Source organism: Pseudorasbora parva, chromosome 2 (assembly GCF_024679245.1).
Source record: "Pseudorasbora parva isolate DD20220531a chromosome 2, ASM2467924v1, whole genome shotgun sequence".
In the NCBI taxonomy this organism is placed as follows: Eukaryota; Metazoa; Chordata; class Actinopteri; order Cypriniformes; family Gobionidae; genus Pseudorasbora; species Pseudorasbora parva.
Window position 1 is genome coordinate 45,801,922 of NC_090173.1, and position 19,818 is coordinate 45,821,739.

At 37.2% G+C, this 19,818-nt stretch overlaps 1 protein-coding gene across 1 annotated transcript in view; it reads right to left on the reverse strand.

Annotated features, from left to right (window-relative positions):
• The window catches only part of prkar1b (protein kinase, cAMP-dependent, regulatory, type I, beta), a 73,920-nt gene that overhangs the window by 6,137 nt on the left and 47,965 nt on the right, over positions 1-19,818 (reverse strand). Inside the window, exons 7-9 of the mRNA XM_067421921.1 lie at positions 16,380-16,538; positions 12,946-13,006; positions 8,660-8,781 (exon numbers count right to left, since the gene is read on the reverse strand). Of these exons, the coding sequence (XP_067278022.1) occupies positions 8,660-8,781; positions 12,946-13,006; positions 16,380-16,538 (342 nt within the window). The remainder of the gene's footprint in view (positions 1-8,659; positions 8,782-12,945; positions 13,007-16,379; positions 16,539-19,818) is intronic.

Sequence of the window (19,818 nt, forward strand, 5' to 3'; positions counted from 1 at the left end):
CAAACACACCCTAGCAACCACCCATAACACTCTAGCAAACACAGCAGGGTGCTAAAACCCCTTAGTACACATTAAAATGGCATAGCAACACCCTAGCAACCAACTATAACACTCTAGCAAACAGAGCAGAGTGCTAAAACCACTTAGTACCCATAAAATAGCATAGCAACTCCCTAGCAACCACCCATAACACTCTAGCAAACAGAGCAGGGTGCTAAAAACACTTAGAACGCATTAAAATAGCATAGCAACACTCTAGCAACCACCCACAGCACTCTAGCAAACAGAGCAGGGTGCTAAAACCACGCTGTATACATTAAAATAGTATAGCAACACCCTAGCAACCACCCATAACACTCTAGCAAACAGAGCAGGGTGCTAAAACCACTTAGAACACATTAAAATAGTTAAACATTCTAGCAACCACATAAGGTGATGAAACTACTCTAGACCAGTTTAGAAATTGCATAACACCACCCTAGTGGTTGCTATGGTGATTTCTAAAAAGTAAAATCCTAAAGTAAATGCCACTCTGAACATTTAAGAAATTGCAGAACACGTCTGAGAATTGCACGGCAAAACCTAGCAACTACCCGTAACATTTTAGCAACCACATAAAAAGGTGATAAAACCACTTAGAACACTTAGCAACACCTTAGCAACCACATCAAGTGCTAAAACCACCCCAGGAAACCACTCATGTGCTTAACTTTGCATGGTTAAACAGTCATATTCTGAAGAATATATAAGTGTTCAGAAAGTCCAAATCTGGTATAAACTATGCAATTTTAATTATAACTTACAAAGTGTTATTAACCAAGACTATACCTAAAATATTTCCAATCACCCCACTGCCTTCCATGTCTCCTTCAATCTCAGAAAGCATGCCTCTTCAAAGCACTGTTCAAACATCTGCTGATAGAAAGGCATTAAGTTACAGAGCTCCACAGCTGTGGGACTGCCTCGCTGCCAATATGAATAATCAGACAAGCTGCCAATATCTTATTGAAAATCTAAAATACAAACATTCCTGTTCAGTCAAGCAAGGTAAGGTAACTCATGCACACAGGCTACCATTTTCACCTGAAGGCATTAAGCTCAACTGAACATCTAAGAGTTTGGGTTAACTGAGATACCGATGTTGTTGACTTGCTGTTTACTCACGTTCAGTAAAGTCTGGTGCTGGCGTCTGAGCGGGCGGCTCTCCACCTCTCGGTCTCTTTTAGGAATACCATACCATCTAATTTGCCTTGATGCATAAACACTATCGCATTTTTTCTTCCACTTTTCCAGCATTGATGTGTGTACAGTTAGGTATGCATATTTTTGTACCATATCATGGGATAAAGTAGGCAGAACTATCTTTAACCTATTATTTTCTCACATTCTATCACGCATAACACATTAAATCTTTTTATCTTGAGTAAGATACAAATCATTGATTAATATAATTTGTGAAAAAGGTAATACTAGAACGCACTGAGAAAATAGCAGATGATGAGTTATTAAATGTCAATTATAAATAAACAGTTTATCTACAAACTACTGTTCAAAAGTTTGGAGTCAGTAAGATTTTATTTTTAATTAATTAAAAGTTGTTAAAAAATGACAGCTAATACTTTTTTACAGTTACAAAATGTCTACTTCAAATAAATTATATAAAAAAATAAAAACAAACTTTCTATTCACTTTGGCCAAATTGGTGATATAAGGGCATGTCATATTTATACAGAAAAATTACTAGCACAGTCTCGGGATTGATATATATGGGTTCATTAATTATGGACTGTCTCTAGAGCTCTGTAAAATGCTGTAAAAAAACTCATGAAAGATCCAGAAAATTCTCAGCACAGCAGGACAGTTCTTTGACCAGCTCGTACTTGAAATACTTATGAATAACTTCAATGTGCAATAGAGCTAACCCTGTGAGAAAATGTGGAAACGAGTCAGAACATTGCATTTTTATATATGCCATGGATGGCTTTCATCTTATTCCGATTTGAATGTGCCTATAATTATGTGGTACATAATGACAGATTCCACTTTTTCTTTAAAAAAGCTCTTTAGCCAAGTTTTATGCTTTGAATGTTTCGGTGTGACCCTAGTGGATCAGCGCTCTGGTATGTGCAGGATCTTGGCTGGGGACGTGCTCTCCAGCGGTATGACATCATGGGGATGCCCTGGAGCAGTTGGTTTTGCATTACTATCAAATTAAGTCTCACAATGGGCAACAAATTGTTTCAGCATCTGTGGGAAAACCTATTTAACACAAAAATCTAGGGGGAGAAAATACAAACACAAACACCCAAATGCAGACGTATGGCACAGAGTTTTCTAATTGGCCCTCTGCTCTCACACGATTAAGACAGTCTGACAGCAGCTGTATGGGTAATAAACCACACCACAAATCAACAGATTTAGCATGGCCCAAATTAAGATGATGGAACATTATACATTGTGAAATCAGTTAATGTGTGACGCATAACATCATAGTTGCTCTGTGACTCGATCTAACAAACAACAAATCTAGTATCTCAAACCAGGGTTATTATACTAAAATGAAACCCAGAAAAAAATTAAAAATAAATATTAACTGAAATAAAAGCTAGTCAATCCATGAAAACACGTTTCTTCATATCATCTATTGATGCTCTAAACTAACAAAAACTTAAATAAAAATTTAATGGCATACACTATATTGCCAAAAGTATTGGGACACCCCTCCAAATCATTGAATTAAGGTGTTCCAGTCACTACCATGGCCACAGGTGTATAAGATCAAGCATTTAGGCATGCAGACGCTACAAACATTTTTGAAAGAATGGGTCGATCTCAGGAGCTCAGTGAATTCAAGCGTGGAACTGTGATTGGTTGCCACCTGTGCAAAAAGTCCATTCATGAAATTTCCTCACTACTAAATATTCCACGGTCAACTGTTAGTGGTATTATAACAGAGTGGAAGCAATTGAGAACAACAGCACCTCAGCCACAAAGTGGTAGGCCACATAAAATCACAGAGCGGGGTCAGCGCATGCTAAGTCGCCAACTTTCGTCAGAGTTAACAGCTACAAACCTCCAAACTTAATGTGGTCTTCAGATTAGCTCAAGAACAGTGTGTGGAGAGCTTCAAATGGGTGGGTTGGTTTCCATGGCTGAGCAGCTCAATCAAGCCTTACATCACCAAGTGCAATGCAAAGCGTCGGATGCAGTGGTGTAAAGCACACCGCCACTGGACTCTAGAGTAGTGGAGATGTGTTCTCTGGAGTGACTAATCTCACTTCTGTCTGGCAATCCGATGGACGAGTCTGGGATTGGAGGTTGCCAGGAGAACGGTACTTGCCTGACTGCGTTGTGCCAAGTGTACATTTTGGGTTTGGGGATCATGGTTATTTTCAGGGGTTGGGACTTTGTAACAACAAAATCCATACAAGATGCTGGATAATACAAGAAAATGTTCAATTATGACTATTAATCAATCATTACAGAAAAGTATCAATAAAACTGTCTAAAGATAATGCCTTAGAAAGGAGCAGCAGAGGTAGACAACAAGGCAGCTCAGTAGGGTTTAGAACAGAAACATAATGTGATCAATCAATAAAAATGTCAGTATGTGTCCTGTAATCCTCCTATTTAGTGTGTAATTAGGCATGGGTGTGTGTGTGTGTGTGTGTGTGCGTGTGTGTGTAATGAAGATCCAAACCACAAAAAGTAAAAGAGGTGAAAGAAAATATGACCAAAGGAAGATGTTTCATTCACAGTATCTGTCAAGACAAAAAGAAGAAGCAAAAAGTAAGAACTATGGAACCAGATCTGAACAATGACACCCATACAGCTCTTCCTTCCTTCCCAAGCCTGTGTCAGTAAAGCCGTCCCTGGTTCTCTCACTCAGGTCTGGAGTCTGGGCCTGACCCTGTGTGAAAGTCTGCAGCCTGCATTCCATCACTGAACCGCTGGCCACCCCGCGCTGGGAATCAGGCAGAGACGGAGGAAGAGAGAGAGACAAACAAGCAGCGAGACAGACCCATGTCTCATGCTAAAGTCCTCTTCATTTATTTTTATCTGTCTCTCTGCCCTTTTATTCTCTGACCCAGATGAACAGAAGTTGATGGAAATGCAAACTGGGGTAAGGATGAGCAAAATAAAAAAAGCACAGAACAAATAATAGAATAGAATAGCTCTAAAAAAAGAGAACAAAAGAGGGTAGAAAAGAACACAAAAAAACAGATTAGAACAAAACAGAACAGCATTCCATTCCGCTCTATTTTGTGTTCTGTTTTGTTCTAATCTATTGTATGCGTTCTATTCTGTTTTCTGTGTTCTGTTCCACTCTATTCTGAGTAAACATAATAAAACATAGAATAGGAATAGAACAGAGTAAACAGAATAGAACATACAATAGATTAGACCAGAATAGATCAAAGAATAGAGTGTACAGAATATATTAAACAGAATGGAACAAATTAAACAGAATAGAAAACAAACAATAGATTAGAACAGAAATGAACACAGAGTGGAACAAAACAGAATACATATAATAGAACATGCAGTGGATTAGAACAAAACAGAACACACAATAGAGCAGAATAGAAATAATTGCAAAGAGACAATCCAGAATAAAATTGAATAAAATATAATGTAATAAGAATAGAATTAGAGTGTAGAGTGAATAGAACATAGAATAAAACTGAGCAACCAAAATAGAACTCAAAAGGATACAATACATTTATCAAAAATCACAGTAAAGACATTTATAATATAACTATATAATATATTATAATAACAATTTCCATTTCAAATCATGTTCTTTTGAATTTTCTATTCATGAAAGAATCTTGATCAATTCGTAAAATATTAAGTAGCTGTTTTAAACCATTTAAATGTTCTCAACACCGATAATAATAAGTAATGTTCATTGAACATCAAGTCATCATGTTAGAATGATTTTCGATAGGATTGGAGACCGGACTAATGATGCTAAATATCCAGCTTTGACCTTTCTCTTGGAAACTAGATTTGCAAGTGCTTCTGTCTGTCTGAAGCCACACACACATCTGGACACAGCAGCAGGTTTCCTAAACTCTCAGTCAGTCACACTCACACAGACTCAATACTGGCGCAAGTCTCCTTCCATTGTTCAGCAATGAAGAACTGACATTTCAGCTACACATGTGTGCGCTTTATATGGCTCATCAACCTCGGATTTATAACATTTCCCGAAGGAAGAATTCTTTCAAAAAACTTTTCCAAACACACATACTTGTGACATTACCTGAACATCATCAATCTCAAATTTACAATAAATCTAACAAGTTTCACCTGTGTGATGTTTGGCTCCTTAACAATGGGAATGTTTCATTGAAATTATTAGCAGGCCAACCCAAAACCATATAGCTCCTCAATGAGCTTTAGGAACCATTCATGCCAGTAGTACAAACAATGCATAATGCGTTGCACACCAAAGTTTAATGTAAGCAATAATAACATGGAAGCTAGCAATAATCAGGTGGATGTGTGGAGAGTAGGGGTGTCCCCGACTAAGGATTTACACATTCGAATCAGAATTGTCGAATCTTTCTATAGTCGACCGATAGTCGAATCATCTATGTTTGTGTGAATGGATTGGGAGGGGCACGACACTAGTCAGCAGGAGGGTAAAACTATTTTTATTTTCCTTTACACACTGCACACAACAACAAATTTTAATAAAGCGACCAAAACTGCCTGCCAACTGACAGACGAACTGACAATGGCTTTCTTAAGTGGTGGATAAACATTCGTAAAACGTTTTCTCATAACATTTTAAAGCTGCGATCGAAATACAGAACATCAAATATATAAAAGAACATTTTGATAAATAAACCTAAAAAAATACCTGCGTTTAAAGAACACTGAGTGCGTTTACATGCACGTTCTTAAGCCGATTGTGCCTAAAGGTGGTCTCACACCGGACGCGAAGCTTAGCGCCATGTCTCAGGTCACTTTATCTCACACCGGACACACACATTATATAAGCACAAGCTCAATTTTGAATCGACTTCCGACAGAAGAGCTGCACGATGGGTTTATCTTAGCACAGGGTAAAATCAGTATGTACATTAACGATTTGAGGAAAATATAATATAAATGTAATATAAAACCTTGAAATGGCGCGGCATTTTCAACATATTCCTGAGTCGCCACGGACAGGCACTGAATGCCATCGCCAGTCTGTGTACACTCATTGAAAATGTGTCCGAATTTTAAAGGTGTGATGTGGCGCATTGCTGAGCTTCACGTCCGGATGCCAAGCCCAGCACCACGCCTCGTCTTTAAAGTATTGACCACCCCCATTTTGCCAAAATGGTATGATCCTTGTTTCATAACACCCGCGAAGATTCGACTATGAGATCGGGGGTCAAATCCGGCTCCGCGTATCAATGCATCGAATCTTTGACTATTCAGGGTCACCCCTAGTGGAGAGCACAGCATCATGGGAGCACAGGTTGGGAGCAGGAGGCAGCCAAATGAACGGTTAGAGCACTATTTCACTCAACAGCCTGATTATATTAGTACTGCAACCTTCATGGAGGAGCGAATGAGAATGAAAAAAAGAAAAGCGCTGAAAATATGAGAAGACACAGACGGTAAAAGAGCCCCCTCCAGACTTCACAACATCTTCATAAATGTGGAGTTAATCAAAATATTGTTCAAAGATCTGGCAGAGGAGGAGAAGAATGCTGAATCAGCACCACGAGGGGTTTCAGAACTGTAAATGTGTTCGGTGGTGTTGACAGCACAAAGCAAGAGTATCAGCTAACGCAAGAAAGGATCGAGAAAACTAGCAGGACTAAATGTGTATGCACACACACAACCAATATATAGCAGGGCTGGGTATCGATAACTGTCTTAGAAAAGGATAAACTGATCCTCATTCAATACATTTCCATGCTTTTTTTAAGCCACTATGGGGATTGTCTGAAAACAACTTCAGGGTGCTTACACAAAAGAGAAAGTGCAGTTTATTCTGTTTTGAGGGTGTGGAAAGAGTCAGATCACTATGAAATCAAGCGAGAATTCCACAAATTAGATTTCTAAAAGTACTGGGAATCCAACAGGATGGTCTGAAACTCTCTTCGGGCAACAGCTGCCTAGACTGGATTGCATTGTAGTAATAGTTAAAATATTGATTTAGTCTATTGTCAGGCCAAAACTCCTGAAGCAACCTTGGGGGGACCCAAAGAGAGAAATTATCCTCTGGTCAGCCTGGAGGAACAGGGGCCGGATTCAAAAAAATCTTCTTAACAAAGAAGTTAAGAAAATTCTTAAGATAATTTCTAAGTTCGTTCTAAGAAAGTGCAAACTTGAAAAAAATCTTAAGACGTTCTCAAACATTTTCTTTAGAACGTCATCTTTAATTTTTTACTGAAAGCTACACGATATAACTTTTCCGTCAGCTAGAGGGCCTATTCAAACCTTTATAAGCTCAGAATCTTGGGACATGTAGTTTTCACCTCACAGCCAGTGGAAAAGAATCGGGAGGGATCTGTTGAGGGAGCTGAGCAAGGAAGCTGGAGTGATTGTTATGCAAAAACACGGTTCGCGAGCAACGGGACTTTTATTATATTACGGGACACAGTCACCGGCACCATTTCCCATTTCCGCTTTTCCGGTCATGAGTAGGAGGTAACGCAGATCTGTTTATTATATTACATACATTTAAGTGTGTTTAAAAGTATGTTATGACGTTACTCTGTGGTTAAAATAAAAAAATTCTCTCAATTTATAAATAGTTGGAAACATTTGGGATATTGTAAGAACTCAACAGAACAAAATATATAACATGGATTTTTGGGGTGGATTTTGGTGCTATTTTAATGAAAGGTGGGTATTGCTGAAGACTCGCTGAAAGAAAAACACCACAAAGTTTGCCTGCAAATTACCGTAGATATTATAAAAAGTGTGTAGACTATTTAAATCATGACTGGCTTGACGGGAGTTTAATGCGCTGTGTCATTAAAATCATTATTTTAAAAGCGCCTGCCTCAATATGCAGAGGTCTTTCCTATTAATTTTCGCTCTGGTTTTCTTGCGCGCTCTCTCTAGAGCGTCTGGTGTCTGTGTGTGTTGTGCTGCCTTGCTAGTTCTAGTATGATTGAGCACATCCTATATGCGCAAATGATTGATCAGTATCCCTTTGGAGTACTTGTCCATATTCATGGTACTATTAGTAATATATATTGTATGTATCTAGCTAATTTTATCTTGTAATGGTTAATAATTAAAAAAAACTCAATAAATTCAATGTTTGAATAGCATAAAAAGTAGTATACTCAACTCCAAAGAACCTTTTATGCTAAAAAGGTTCTATAATAACAAGAAAAAACCCTTTTGGCACTTAAAAGGGTTCTATATAGAACCTTTTAGGGGTTCCAAATACGTAGTGCTGATAGAACCTTTTAGGGTTCTATATAGAAACTTTTCTTCTAAGAGTGCCCCTTTTTTCATAGAAAAGTTAGAAAATAAGTACAAATTGGCAGTTAAGAAGAATTTTATACTTCTTACTGTGAATCCGGCCCCAGGTACTTAGACGACTGTTATTGTGTTAATTTTTCTTCACTAGCTGTATGCACACGGCCAATAGGACACACACACACACACACACACACACACACACACACACCTCTGTTATAATGAAGAAATCGTCTCCTGGTTCTCCCTGCACTACGATCTTCTCTCCATCGTCAGACTGCACAGGCTCCAGGGCATCGGCCACAGTCAACCTCTCCCACTTATCAAGGGATTCTGAAAGACACAAAAGTTTGATATTAACTGAGAAACTTTTAAACAGATTTTCATTTGAATCTAAACGGACCTGAGCAACGTCACTTTAAGTTCAACCCTTGAACTTTGATATTATTAGGGGTGAGAATCTTTGGGTTAACAGGTTTTCAATTTGATTCAGAAACGATTTTTTACAAATCCAAATAGCTCCTGAGAGCGACACAATGTTTGAAGCAGAGTCTGCATACCTAGGTGCTTGATCTTATACACCTGAATTTAATTATTTGGATTGGTGTCCCAATAATTATGGCAATATAGTGTACATATACATTGGCAGTATCTACAATCGAACGAAACAAGTGAATGTAATTAATCTGAATTAATTATACTACGACATCATGGTGCAACAAAGTAGCAATGCTCTGAAACAAAAGGCACAGAAGTTATAGTTGAATTTCCATCCATCCAAAAGTTCTAAGCAGCCAAGAATTATATTTTTAGAGACAATTTTAAGCAAGCTTTGCTATTTTTTTGTGTACAATGAGTATCCGGTGGTCTGTGAGCGACCAGAGGGTGTGTCATCAGAGGCTGAGCCTAATGCTTTTATAAATAAACTGACTAATCAGAAAGACACCAAGACTTATCACGAACTTCCTGCAGAATATGAGGACTGGATCTTGACCTAGAAGAGCTTCTGTTGCTCATGGACTACTGAAGCAGTGGCCGTGAGAAAAGAAACCGCCAAAACCATCATTCAATACCCACCACATTCCAGAAACACTTCCCACCTTCCTGAATCCATCACACAGGCGTACCACACACGAACACAACCACACTAAAACCCTCTGGCCTTCTGCAGCGCCGCTCCATCCTCCAGCTGCAAAAAATAACGAACGCCTCTGCCCTTTGCTCACTCTGTCAGTCTTTATTTCCCATCATCCCATCAGAATGCATTTCCCATCATCCCAATGCAAGACAGTAGCAGACTATCATTCTCAGATCAGACCTCATAATAGTGTTAACATTTAAATAGTTAAAAGGAGACGATGTGTGTGCGGCTTAGGTGTGTGTTTGTGTGTTGGGGCCAGCCTGTCTGCATGCCCCAGACTAATGGTCACTTTATCAGGCTGGCTAAGACATCCTCATGCCCGGGCAGACGTCCACCTGCTTCAGTCGTAACATGAGCCATCAGTGAGGGAAAAATCAACACCGCATGCTTCAACTAAGGAAGAAAAAGTGTGTATGTGAGCGCCTATATTAGCACCTTAATCTTTTAGGATATAGTAACATACAGCACAGAAAAAGACACTAAGTCTTTCAGAGAAAACACTTATTATACTATACTATATTCAATAATAATATTTTGAAGATATATTTTTTTAAATAAGAGCTATACATTAAAAAGTAATTTTCAAATGAATAATCAGGGTATGTTTTCCACATTGTTATCTGTTTTAATGAAGACAAACATAATATTTAATATATATATATATATATATATATATATATATATATTTATATATATATATATATACATACATACATACACACACACACATACTATTTAAATAAATATTTGCTTATTATTGCATATTTTAATTAGGACGAGAGAATATATTTTTTAACATAATATATAATATATTAATATTTTATATTAAATATATTTATATAACATTTTTATTTTTAAATGTTTATTTATATGCATTAATATGATAATAAACAGCAATATTTGTATACATATACTGTATTTTTACGAAACAATTAATATATGTAATTTTCACATTGGGACATTGAGGAAAGATTTCCCCACACAGATTTTGCATTGTATAAAATGGTCACGTGACTCACTTTGTTGACCAACATAAAGCTGCTTTGAGCGGTGTTTCATACACTACTGACAATGTTAGGGTGTTCTTAATGGTTACTAGCTGACTGTTTACTTGTCAATGTCAAAAGTACATTCCAAAGTTTCTCAGATATTCTGATCCCGCAACGTAATGTAACAAGTGATTGTGAAAATATGACTTATTTTTAAAGCAGTTTTTTGCGCAAGAGCTCAGAAGTGTAAAGACTTCACAAAACATGGTAAAAAGTGCCAAGATTTCACAAAACAGTACCCATTTCACCGCAATCTCCAAAAAAATCTTACGCAAACAAAAACATGCCCCCCTCAAAGGCGAGAAGACGAGCGTAGAAAAGAGGTTTGAAGAGTGAGAGAGCTGGGCCGTTTGAAGACAGGCCATGACAGGGCTGTGAAACGGAGAACACAGAGAGAAAGAAAAATAGAGGAAACCGAGAGGAGGAGTGTGTTTGTTCAGCCATTTAATAACCCATTTAGAGCGACGAGTGACCTCAGGGTGCTGAAGGACGAGGGGTCACCGCAGAACTGACCATCTTTATGTTCCTCTTTCTCACTCCTCTTTGTCTCTCTCTCACCAAACAAAACCGCTGTAATGCAAGTCAGGGTAGAATCTGGCAGTGGTGTCTGTCAATCAAGGCTACACTCTTATAAGGCTTCTTCAGAAACATAAGAAGAGATAAGGCTTCTTCAGAAACATAAGGTTCTTCAAATTCTGCAGGGAACCTTCAGCTTCTAAAGCACCATTTTGGTCACACAGAGATGCTATATGAATCTTTGGAGATAAAGAAAAACTCATTCATTTACAGGTCCTTCAGTTCAGTGTTTTGAATTCAGAGTTGGTTAAAGCACCAGCATGGTTTTCTAAAGAACCAGAGAATAAGTCTCAGTGGAAATGAAAAATGCTCTCCTCTGTCACTTTCTAGAGATGCACCGACTGCAGCTTTCTTGGCATAATTGTATTTTTATTTTTTTATTTTTTAAATCAATCAATTAAAATGTCAGTAAAGAGCAAACAACAGCAGAAATAAATGCAATAGAAAAAAGAGAGGTAAATAAATAAACACTGCTTTACAACAAGTTTTTCACAAGTTTTTCAGGTGGGTCCAACAGTAGGTTAGTTTTCAGCTAAATAAAATTACAGAATTAAAGTAATTAAGTGTAAAATAAGACTGGATTGTCTTTATTGTCAAAATCATCCCAATGCAAGACATGGTAGTTCAAGCCTAGTTCAGGCAGACCACTGATCGCTAAACGATATCACCTGACACTCAGCTGATATGTTACTCCACCTACCCTAATCAACTATAGTATTTAAACTCATTCAAACATATGTTCCCCAGTCTGTCGCACAGACATTTACACCCACCTCCACCCCTTCACCTCCTGATATCTTCATATTGAGTATTGGATTCTGTGTAGTACATATTTATCATTGTATCTCTTTCTGTAATATATGCTAAAAAACTTTTGGTTATTTGAAGGCTGGGGATTTATGTTTCAAGGATGTATCTCAAGCACCTTGGAGCATTTCGCCAAAAGGCCAAAAAAGATTATCAATACATTTCATTCTCAAAGTGTTCCTGACTTAACTAAAGTTATTCAGTCAAGAGCAGAGAGTGATTTTCTCTTTTGTTCTCTGATTAACATGACAGACAACAGCAGGAATATTAGACCGCGGTCACTTTAAGAGTTTATGCACGGATCTAATATACTGTTATCCTGGTCCCTGGTCAGTCGACCGCATCATCATAAAACACTTTTTCACAACATTTCTTTTTAAATCAATCATAAACCATTCATAAAATTACATTTTTATTTTAAAAGGGTTAGTCAACCAAAAATGAAAATTATCCCATGATTATCCCATAATACCCTCAAGCCATCCTAGGTGAATATGACATTCTTCTTCCAGACGAATACAATCAGAGTTATATTAATAAATATCCTTGCTCTTCCGAGCTTTACAATGGGGATGAATGGCAGCCCAAAATTTGAAGCCCAAAAAAGTACATCTATCCATTATAGAAGTAATCCACAGACCTCCGGGGGGTTAATAAAGGCCTTCTGAAGCGAATCGATGGGTTTTTGTATGAAAACTATCCATATTTAACACATAAAATATCTAACTTCCAGAGGACTGCCTTCTGTATACTTTTCTTACACAAACTCATTGATTTGCTACAGAAGGCCTTTATTACGCCCCCCCCCCCAATTAAAAATTGATTCATGTATAACAAGGTGTTCACAATTGTTAATCAAACAATTCATGCAAGATTGATTTCACAGATAAAAATCATAATCCTCACAAACATTACTCTACTTACCAAGTATAGACACCTTACTAAGGAACTCTTCATACATCTTTCTCTTCCTCAACGTGCTTCCCTAAAAAACAGTGAAGCAGCAGTTAGAAGACACATGGAGGACATCACGTAACAGAATCTCCTGCCCTCTAATCAGTCTCTACGGAACAAGAATAAGAAACATGGTGCTGAGAACAAAGCCGGGGGACTTTCCTTAAACACGGTGTTGAAGAAGAACTATAAACATCCAGATTAAAGCAAAGTTTGGCTTCCTTCTCTTTTGTTCCTAGTGTTGTCTTTTTCAGCTCTGTCTCTCTCTCTAATACTCAAATAAAAACAGAAACACATTAAGTGGAGACGGTCCCATAGTTAAGAAAAATCATGAATGATCTCATTGTCTTCTTATTTAGAAATGGAGACTGAAGTCTCTGCCTTCTTGAATTTGTCTCAAGTGTGTCCTCCTAACTTTTATCAATTTCATAGGGCTTTACTCTTGCTGCATGTCAACAATTGCGTCATTTGTTTTCATTTCATTTTAGTCAAAATTTTCCTCTAAGACTGAGTGGAAAACTTTATTAACTAAACCACCTTCACATAATGAGATAACGGAACATAAACGCAAATGTCCAGCCACTGATTGACCGTGAAGATCTTCTCTCTTACGAGGTCAGTGACCTCTCCACCCCTGGTGTTTGAGAAGAAGATACAAAAACATTAGAAGAACATCTAAGATGGCCTGCAGACACTAACGTGAGGCATGACATCGTGATCTACAGCGTTCCGGCAAGTGTTGGTCAAGCTTAATGGATTAGTTCACCCACATTTCCCAAATAAACAGTATATATTTTCTACAGACAGACTCTGTGTAGCTGGAATAAGTGTCTGGTAAGATCTCTTTACTAGTGAAAACATAGAAAAAATGTGAACTTCTGCTAGAGAAACTTGAGGAGAATTCAAGCACATATTTATGTAAATTATATTATTTTAAAGTCCCCGTAAAGGCAATTCTATAAAAAAATTCTAAACACATTATACATGTATTGCTAAAACACATTGCAAAGACTGTGAACTGTGTAGTACTAAATTGTGTGGAGTTTGACCATTAAAAGTTTTGTTTTTTTACACAGGATAGTTTTATAAACTTTTGTTGGAGAAAACTGTTTCACTGATAATCCGCTGTTACTGGTGAATGGGGCTGAACTGACTATCTCCCGCCTACATTCTCCCGTCCCGCCGACAGCCGGTGCAGAAATCATCCGCAATAACATTACGTGCCCACCAATGAGTGAAAGTTTCCTTGTGTGCTTGTGTTATAATTACAGCAGGTAACGTTAGTCCACAGTAACTAAATCCTGCAACCCTCTAACGTGATTTTGTTTTGTTTATATAAGTTACATCAATATGATTCCTTAGACAAGTGATTTCAACTATTAAATCTGTAAACCTGTATATATTATATCTGTAATATCTGTATTATATCTTTTAGTTTGATATCTGACTATAAAGTGTCAAAATACACTTTATTCTATGTTATTGCTAGCCTAACTTTATTTGGCTACGTTTATGCTAGTTAATTAACGTAACATAACTAGCTAAACTGCATAAAACGGAGTGGGAAAAAGCACGGACCATTCTGTTGCAGATCGAGGGGGATGATGTTGGTTATCGAATATGTCAGTGTCCTCTAAGTTTGTTCCTGGCTTTGGAGGCTAAAACATGTATGGCTTTGTAAACCCAATTAATAAGATGCTAGGAACATCCATTCGGGCTGTAGCCGTGACATTTGAGTGAGGCGGAGGTAGCTTTCCCGCGAGAGGGGGTGGTTTCGGCGAAGCCCACAGACACGCCCCCAGCGTTTGAGAGGAGAGAACACTGCTCATTTTTTCAAGATTTTGATCTCTTATTTTATTTACTTGGCAACTATTTTTTATCATTCAAATTTGGCTGGGTGGTTAATAACATATTTTTCTGTGGTGTGACTAACTCAGATCACATACTTATTTTTAAATAACTGAATGGTAAATAATTAATAATTTACCATTCCATGTGGTATTATTTAATTGAATGAAATGAAAACAATTAAAAAGTATTAACAATAATAATAATAATAATAAATACATAAAAATAAAATAACTAAAATAATAAAAGAATATATATATTTTTATTTATTTATTTGTATTATTTTTGTTATTATTATCTTACGTTTTAGGTTTTTTTTTCATCCCTAATTCTCCAATTTACCAATTTATTCTCCATATATATATATATATATATATATATATATATATATATATATATATATATATATATATATATATATATATATATATATAATTATTTCCAAACATTATTTCACTCAAAAAGCCTTTAAAACTGTAAATTGGAGAATTAGGGACATGTTTCTTAATTTCAATCATTACTAGGTATTTGATTTTCTTTGATTGGGCGAACAGCCATTTCAGATTGAATATTAAGATTTCCAAAAAAACTTCATCAAAAGGTTGAATATTATTGATAAAATGTTTATATAGTGCCCAGGTATATTTGTAAGTATCTAAGAAAAGGGGGATTGCAAATACATTTAAAACGATAAGTTTAAGTAAAAAAAAAAAAAATGAATAAAGTTTTAAAATAAATCAATAAATAGAACACATTAAAAAAACAACATAAGTGAGTGTAAGCCATTTTAGGTTCTCTCACACACACATTATGATAAAACATTTTAAAAAGTTTTATGAAATACTGTCTTATCGCTAATTGACTGCAGCCACACACACACACACACACACACACACACACACACACACACACACACACACACACACACACACACACACACACACACACACACACACACACACACACACACACACACAAATAATTTACTGGTTTAATTAAAAGCAGCTCAACATAGTTGAAATCTGACAGTCTGTCTCTCTCCTCACAGAACTCAGTGTGCATGTTGGAGTAAATCTGCATGGTAAATGCGTGTTTGCATAAGAAAGTGAGGAAGACACTAAAGAGAAAGAAAAAAGAAACGAAGCGATGGCCTGACAGAAAAATCTAAATTGGTCCCTTGTCAGGCTCTGTGTGGAAACCAGTTTCCACGGAGGCTTGTGGGGCATTAGAAATATTTACTTATTCATTCCCACAACACACACACATACACAAATTCACACACTCTACAAACACTGCTACAGATGTAGCACTAGATGCAAATTACGCTATTGAGTGAGACAGTAAGTATTTAGTTAAAGAATACAAAAGGAGTGGATAGTTTGGTTTAGTTTGAGAAGGCCAACAGCACAATGGTCGAGAGTTTCAATCTGGAAAGTCATGGCATTCAAGAGGAAGGGCTTGTCATTTCAAGGGATAGTTCAGCCTAAAATGAAAATTCTGACATTACTGACCCTTATGTCACAGTGTAATGCAATTGTGTGTGTGTGTGTTTCTACCATAAGGATGCGTCGGTAGCTGTCTCTGTCTATGCCCCACAGTTTCAGGTCAGTCTTGGCTTTCACAGTAGCAGCCCGAGGAGTTCCATATATCAGAGCCAATTCTCCAAAACTACCACCCTCTCCAATACTGGTCACCCATTCACCATTTACATACACCTGCAAAGAGAGAGAAAGATCATTATGTATTTCTTTTTATAATACAAATGAACATGAATAACCCGTATGGTTATTTGAACAGCATCAACTTCCATAATAAATTTGAATATTCTGGGCCATTTTTAGGATTATTTTGATTGTCCTGACAGTTAATTATCCCAAATTACCCAAAATTTTAATTACCACAGTGTAAAATAAAATCTAATTTGCATTAATATTCTAATATAATTAATATAATATAAAAATATAATTAATATAACATAGCCAAAAATATGTTTAGACTTTATCCCGCTCCAACTGAAACTTTCGCTTTTTTCCACAGACTTCTATAATATAATATAACAATATAATACCCACATATAATATATGATTTATAATATAATATGAAATAATATAATTAATATAGCAATGTGAAAAATTGAATTGTTTAGTATAAACTTAAAGTAGTACAAGTTAAGACTATATATATATTTACAAACCGGATTCCAAAAAAGTTGGGATACTCCACAAATTGTGAATAAAAAAGGAATCCAATAATTTACAAATCTCATAAACTTATATTTTATTCACAATAGAATATAGATAACATATCAAATGTTGAAAGTGAGACATTTTGAAATGTGATGAGAGCTACACACTCCAAAAAAGTTGGGACAGGTAGCAATAAGAGGCCGGAAAAGTTAAATGTACATGTAAGGAACAGCTGGAGGACTAATTTGCAATTTATTAGGTCAATTGGCACCATGATTGGGTTAAAAAAAGAGCCTCTCAGAGCGGCAGTGTCTCTCAGAAGTCAAGATGGGCAGAGGATCACCAATTCCCCCAATGCTGTGGCGAAAAATATTGGAGCAATATAAAAAGGACTTTCTCAATGCCTATCGGGATAGCACACAGTGGTAAACATGGCCTTGTCCCAACTTTTCTGAGATGTGTTAAAATCAACATATTTTCCCCTTAAAATGAGAAATGTTCTCAGTTTAAACATTTGCCATGTCATCTATGTTGTATTCTGAATAAAATATTGAAATTTGCATTCTGTCTTTATTCAGAATTTGTACAGTGTCCCAACTTTTTTGGAATCGGGGGTTGTATTAATTTAAGCAACAAGAAAAATAATCTGATATCTTAATTACTACCTATATAATATAATATACTTCACCTAATTACAAATTCACCTATTACACTTTGATTAGGATGATAAAAACAAACACTTGTTTTAAAATATGCATTGATGAACTATACACAAAAAAACAACATTTATACAAAGTAAAAAGAAACAATTTCAATTTCATGTTATCTTTAAGAACTGAAGTCTCATTTCATACTAATGATAGTCAAGGGCATTCATAGTGAAGCAGGCGATCTGATAACACACAGCTCGCACCCTCTATCTTCCCAACCTTGGATGCTCTAGGGTGTCTTACGAGGAATTAGATAACACCTTGAGACTCTTTCCACTGTTGTGTCTTTCATTTTGGCATAACCGTAAGATGCTACCGAAGAGAATATCTCACAGAATCTGTGAGTGTGTATGTGTCAGCGTGTGGTTTTCAACAGCCACGTGCATAGACAAGCACAAAGAGCCTCTTTCTCATTTTCCACAGAGTCTGATTGGGTTTCACCCGTAGACATACAATCCACTGGTTGATTTTATGAGGGGAGAAATAAACGCTCATCTCTTGCTGGTCCTGCTCAGGACAGGCGTTCTGCCAGCCATCTAAGACACATTCCACAGGTATCTCTGCTCTCCAGACCGGCCACTCGAGCAGGTTTGGGTCAAAGCCTCCTCAGCAACGGCCAACATGTCACTTAAGGTGAGAAGTTCTTGGAAAAAACCCTTCTGCCTCCAATTTTCTCATTTTATTGGAACAATAGACAAAAATGATGGGAATTAGTGTCAGCTGCGAAGATGAAGTTGATAATGCTGACTCGTCATCACAGTATGGGCCCTGTCTCAAATGACACGCTAAAAACTTGCGGTCTTCCTACAAATGAGCACTTTTGTGACGTAATGGAGAAGTCTGCTGCAGAGCTCGCTGAATGTGGGCTCGGCAAATGTATGCATCGAGGGGGCATAGCGAACGTAAAGGGGTCACTTCTAAAAACTAAAATTACAAGTGGGACACCTTACAGTCTCATGGGCTGCATCCAAATTCGCATACTCTCTTGAGTAGATACTTATTTTGAATAATTACCTTTAAAACCTTTACAAAGTTATGTTCTATGAATTATTAATGTAATCTGGACATACTACATTCACCACTGACCATCGCTTCAGTGCCATTCACAAATCCTCTCACATGGCCTCATGGGATAGTAAAGTGTCCATCCAATGCACACTTCAGAATCTCACCAGAAGAAGATCATCCGGGGACTTTTTGCCTTTTCTTTTATGAGTACTGTGAATTCACACACGTCTTTTGTCACATACCATTTTCCGCTTATTATAAAGTAGGGAATGCAATTTCGGATACAGCCACGGACTTAACGGACACAAGGCAGCCATTGCAAGTCCCTAAGTGCATATGAAGTGTGTAATTTGGAACAAAATGCACATTAAGTTAAACGTTATGCTTTAAGCAGGGTAGTAATTTAGCTTCAAATCTCTGCACATTTATCTAGGCCACGAGCGGCCATGTAAAGTGGCTAACGTTAGGATACAACACACGTTTCAAATGATAATTCTTGTTTGAGGTCTAAAAACAGGCAAATATTTGGATTTCCTGCCCAACATAATTACCACATGGACAAGCCATGTTAACCATCTGCCCGTCATGGACAGCATGACTCCACGGACTGTGAACTTCATTTGTCTATAACCAGCCCACTAATTAAAAAGAGGTTGACCAAGCCTCTTCTCAAGTTTGGTTGACCATGAGGGGCAGCCCTAGAAATATGATTCCTCTTAATGAATTCCAAATTTGAACACGTTCTTGATTAGCATGCAGTACAACGTGCTCCAAAGTCACAGGAGATTTATCCTTTCTGCTAATGAGAGACATCACAATGCATTTGAGGCGCATCTTGACATTCCAGCATGTTTACGTATGTCTGGGAGGTTTATGGAGCTGAGTGTGCTCACTTGTACATACGAGAGGACTGGTTAATGTCTGTAAACATGTATTTTGCATGTGTTTGACAGCACTAGTGTGGCGTACAGTGGAATCGAGGGAGTAGGGCTTTGTACTTGGGCTCTCTGTGCTCTGCCTCTGACACAAGAGCTCGATACGACACAATCTGATGTGGCAGTGACCCAGTGCTGACTCAACACGCCCTCGGA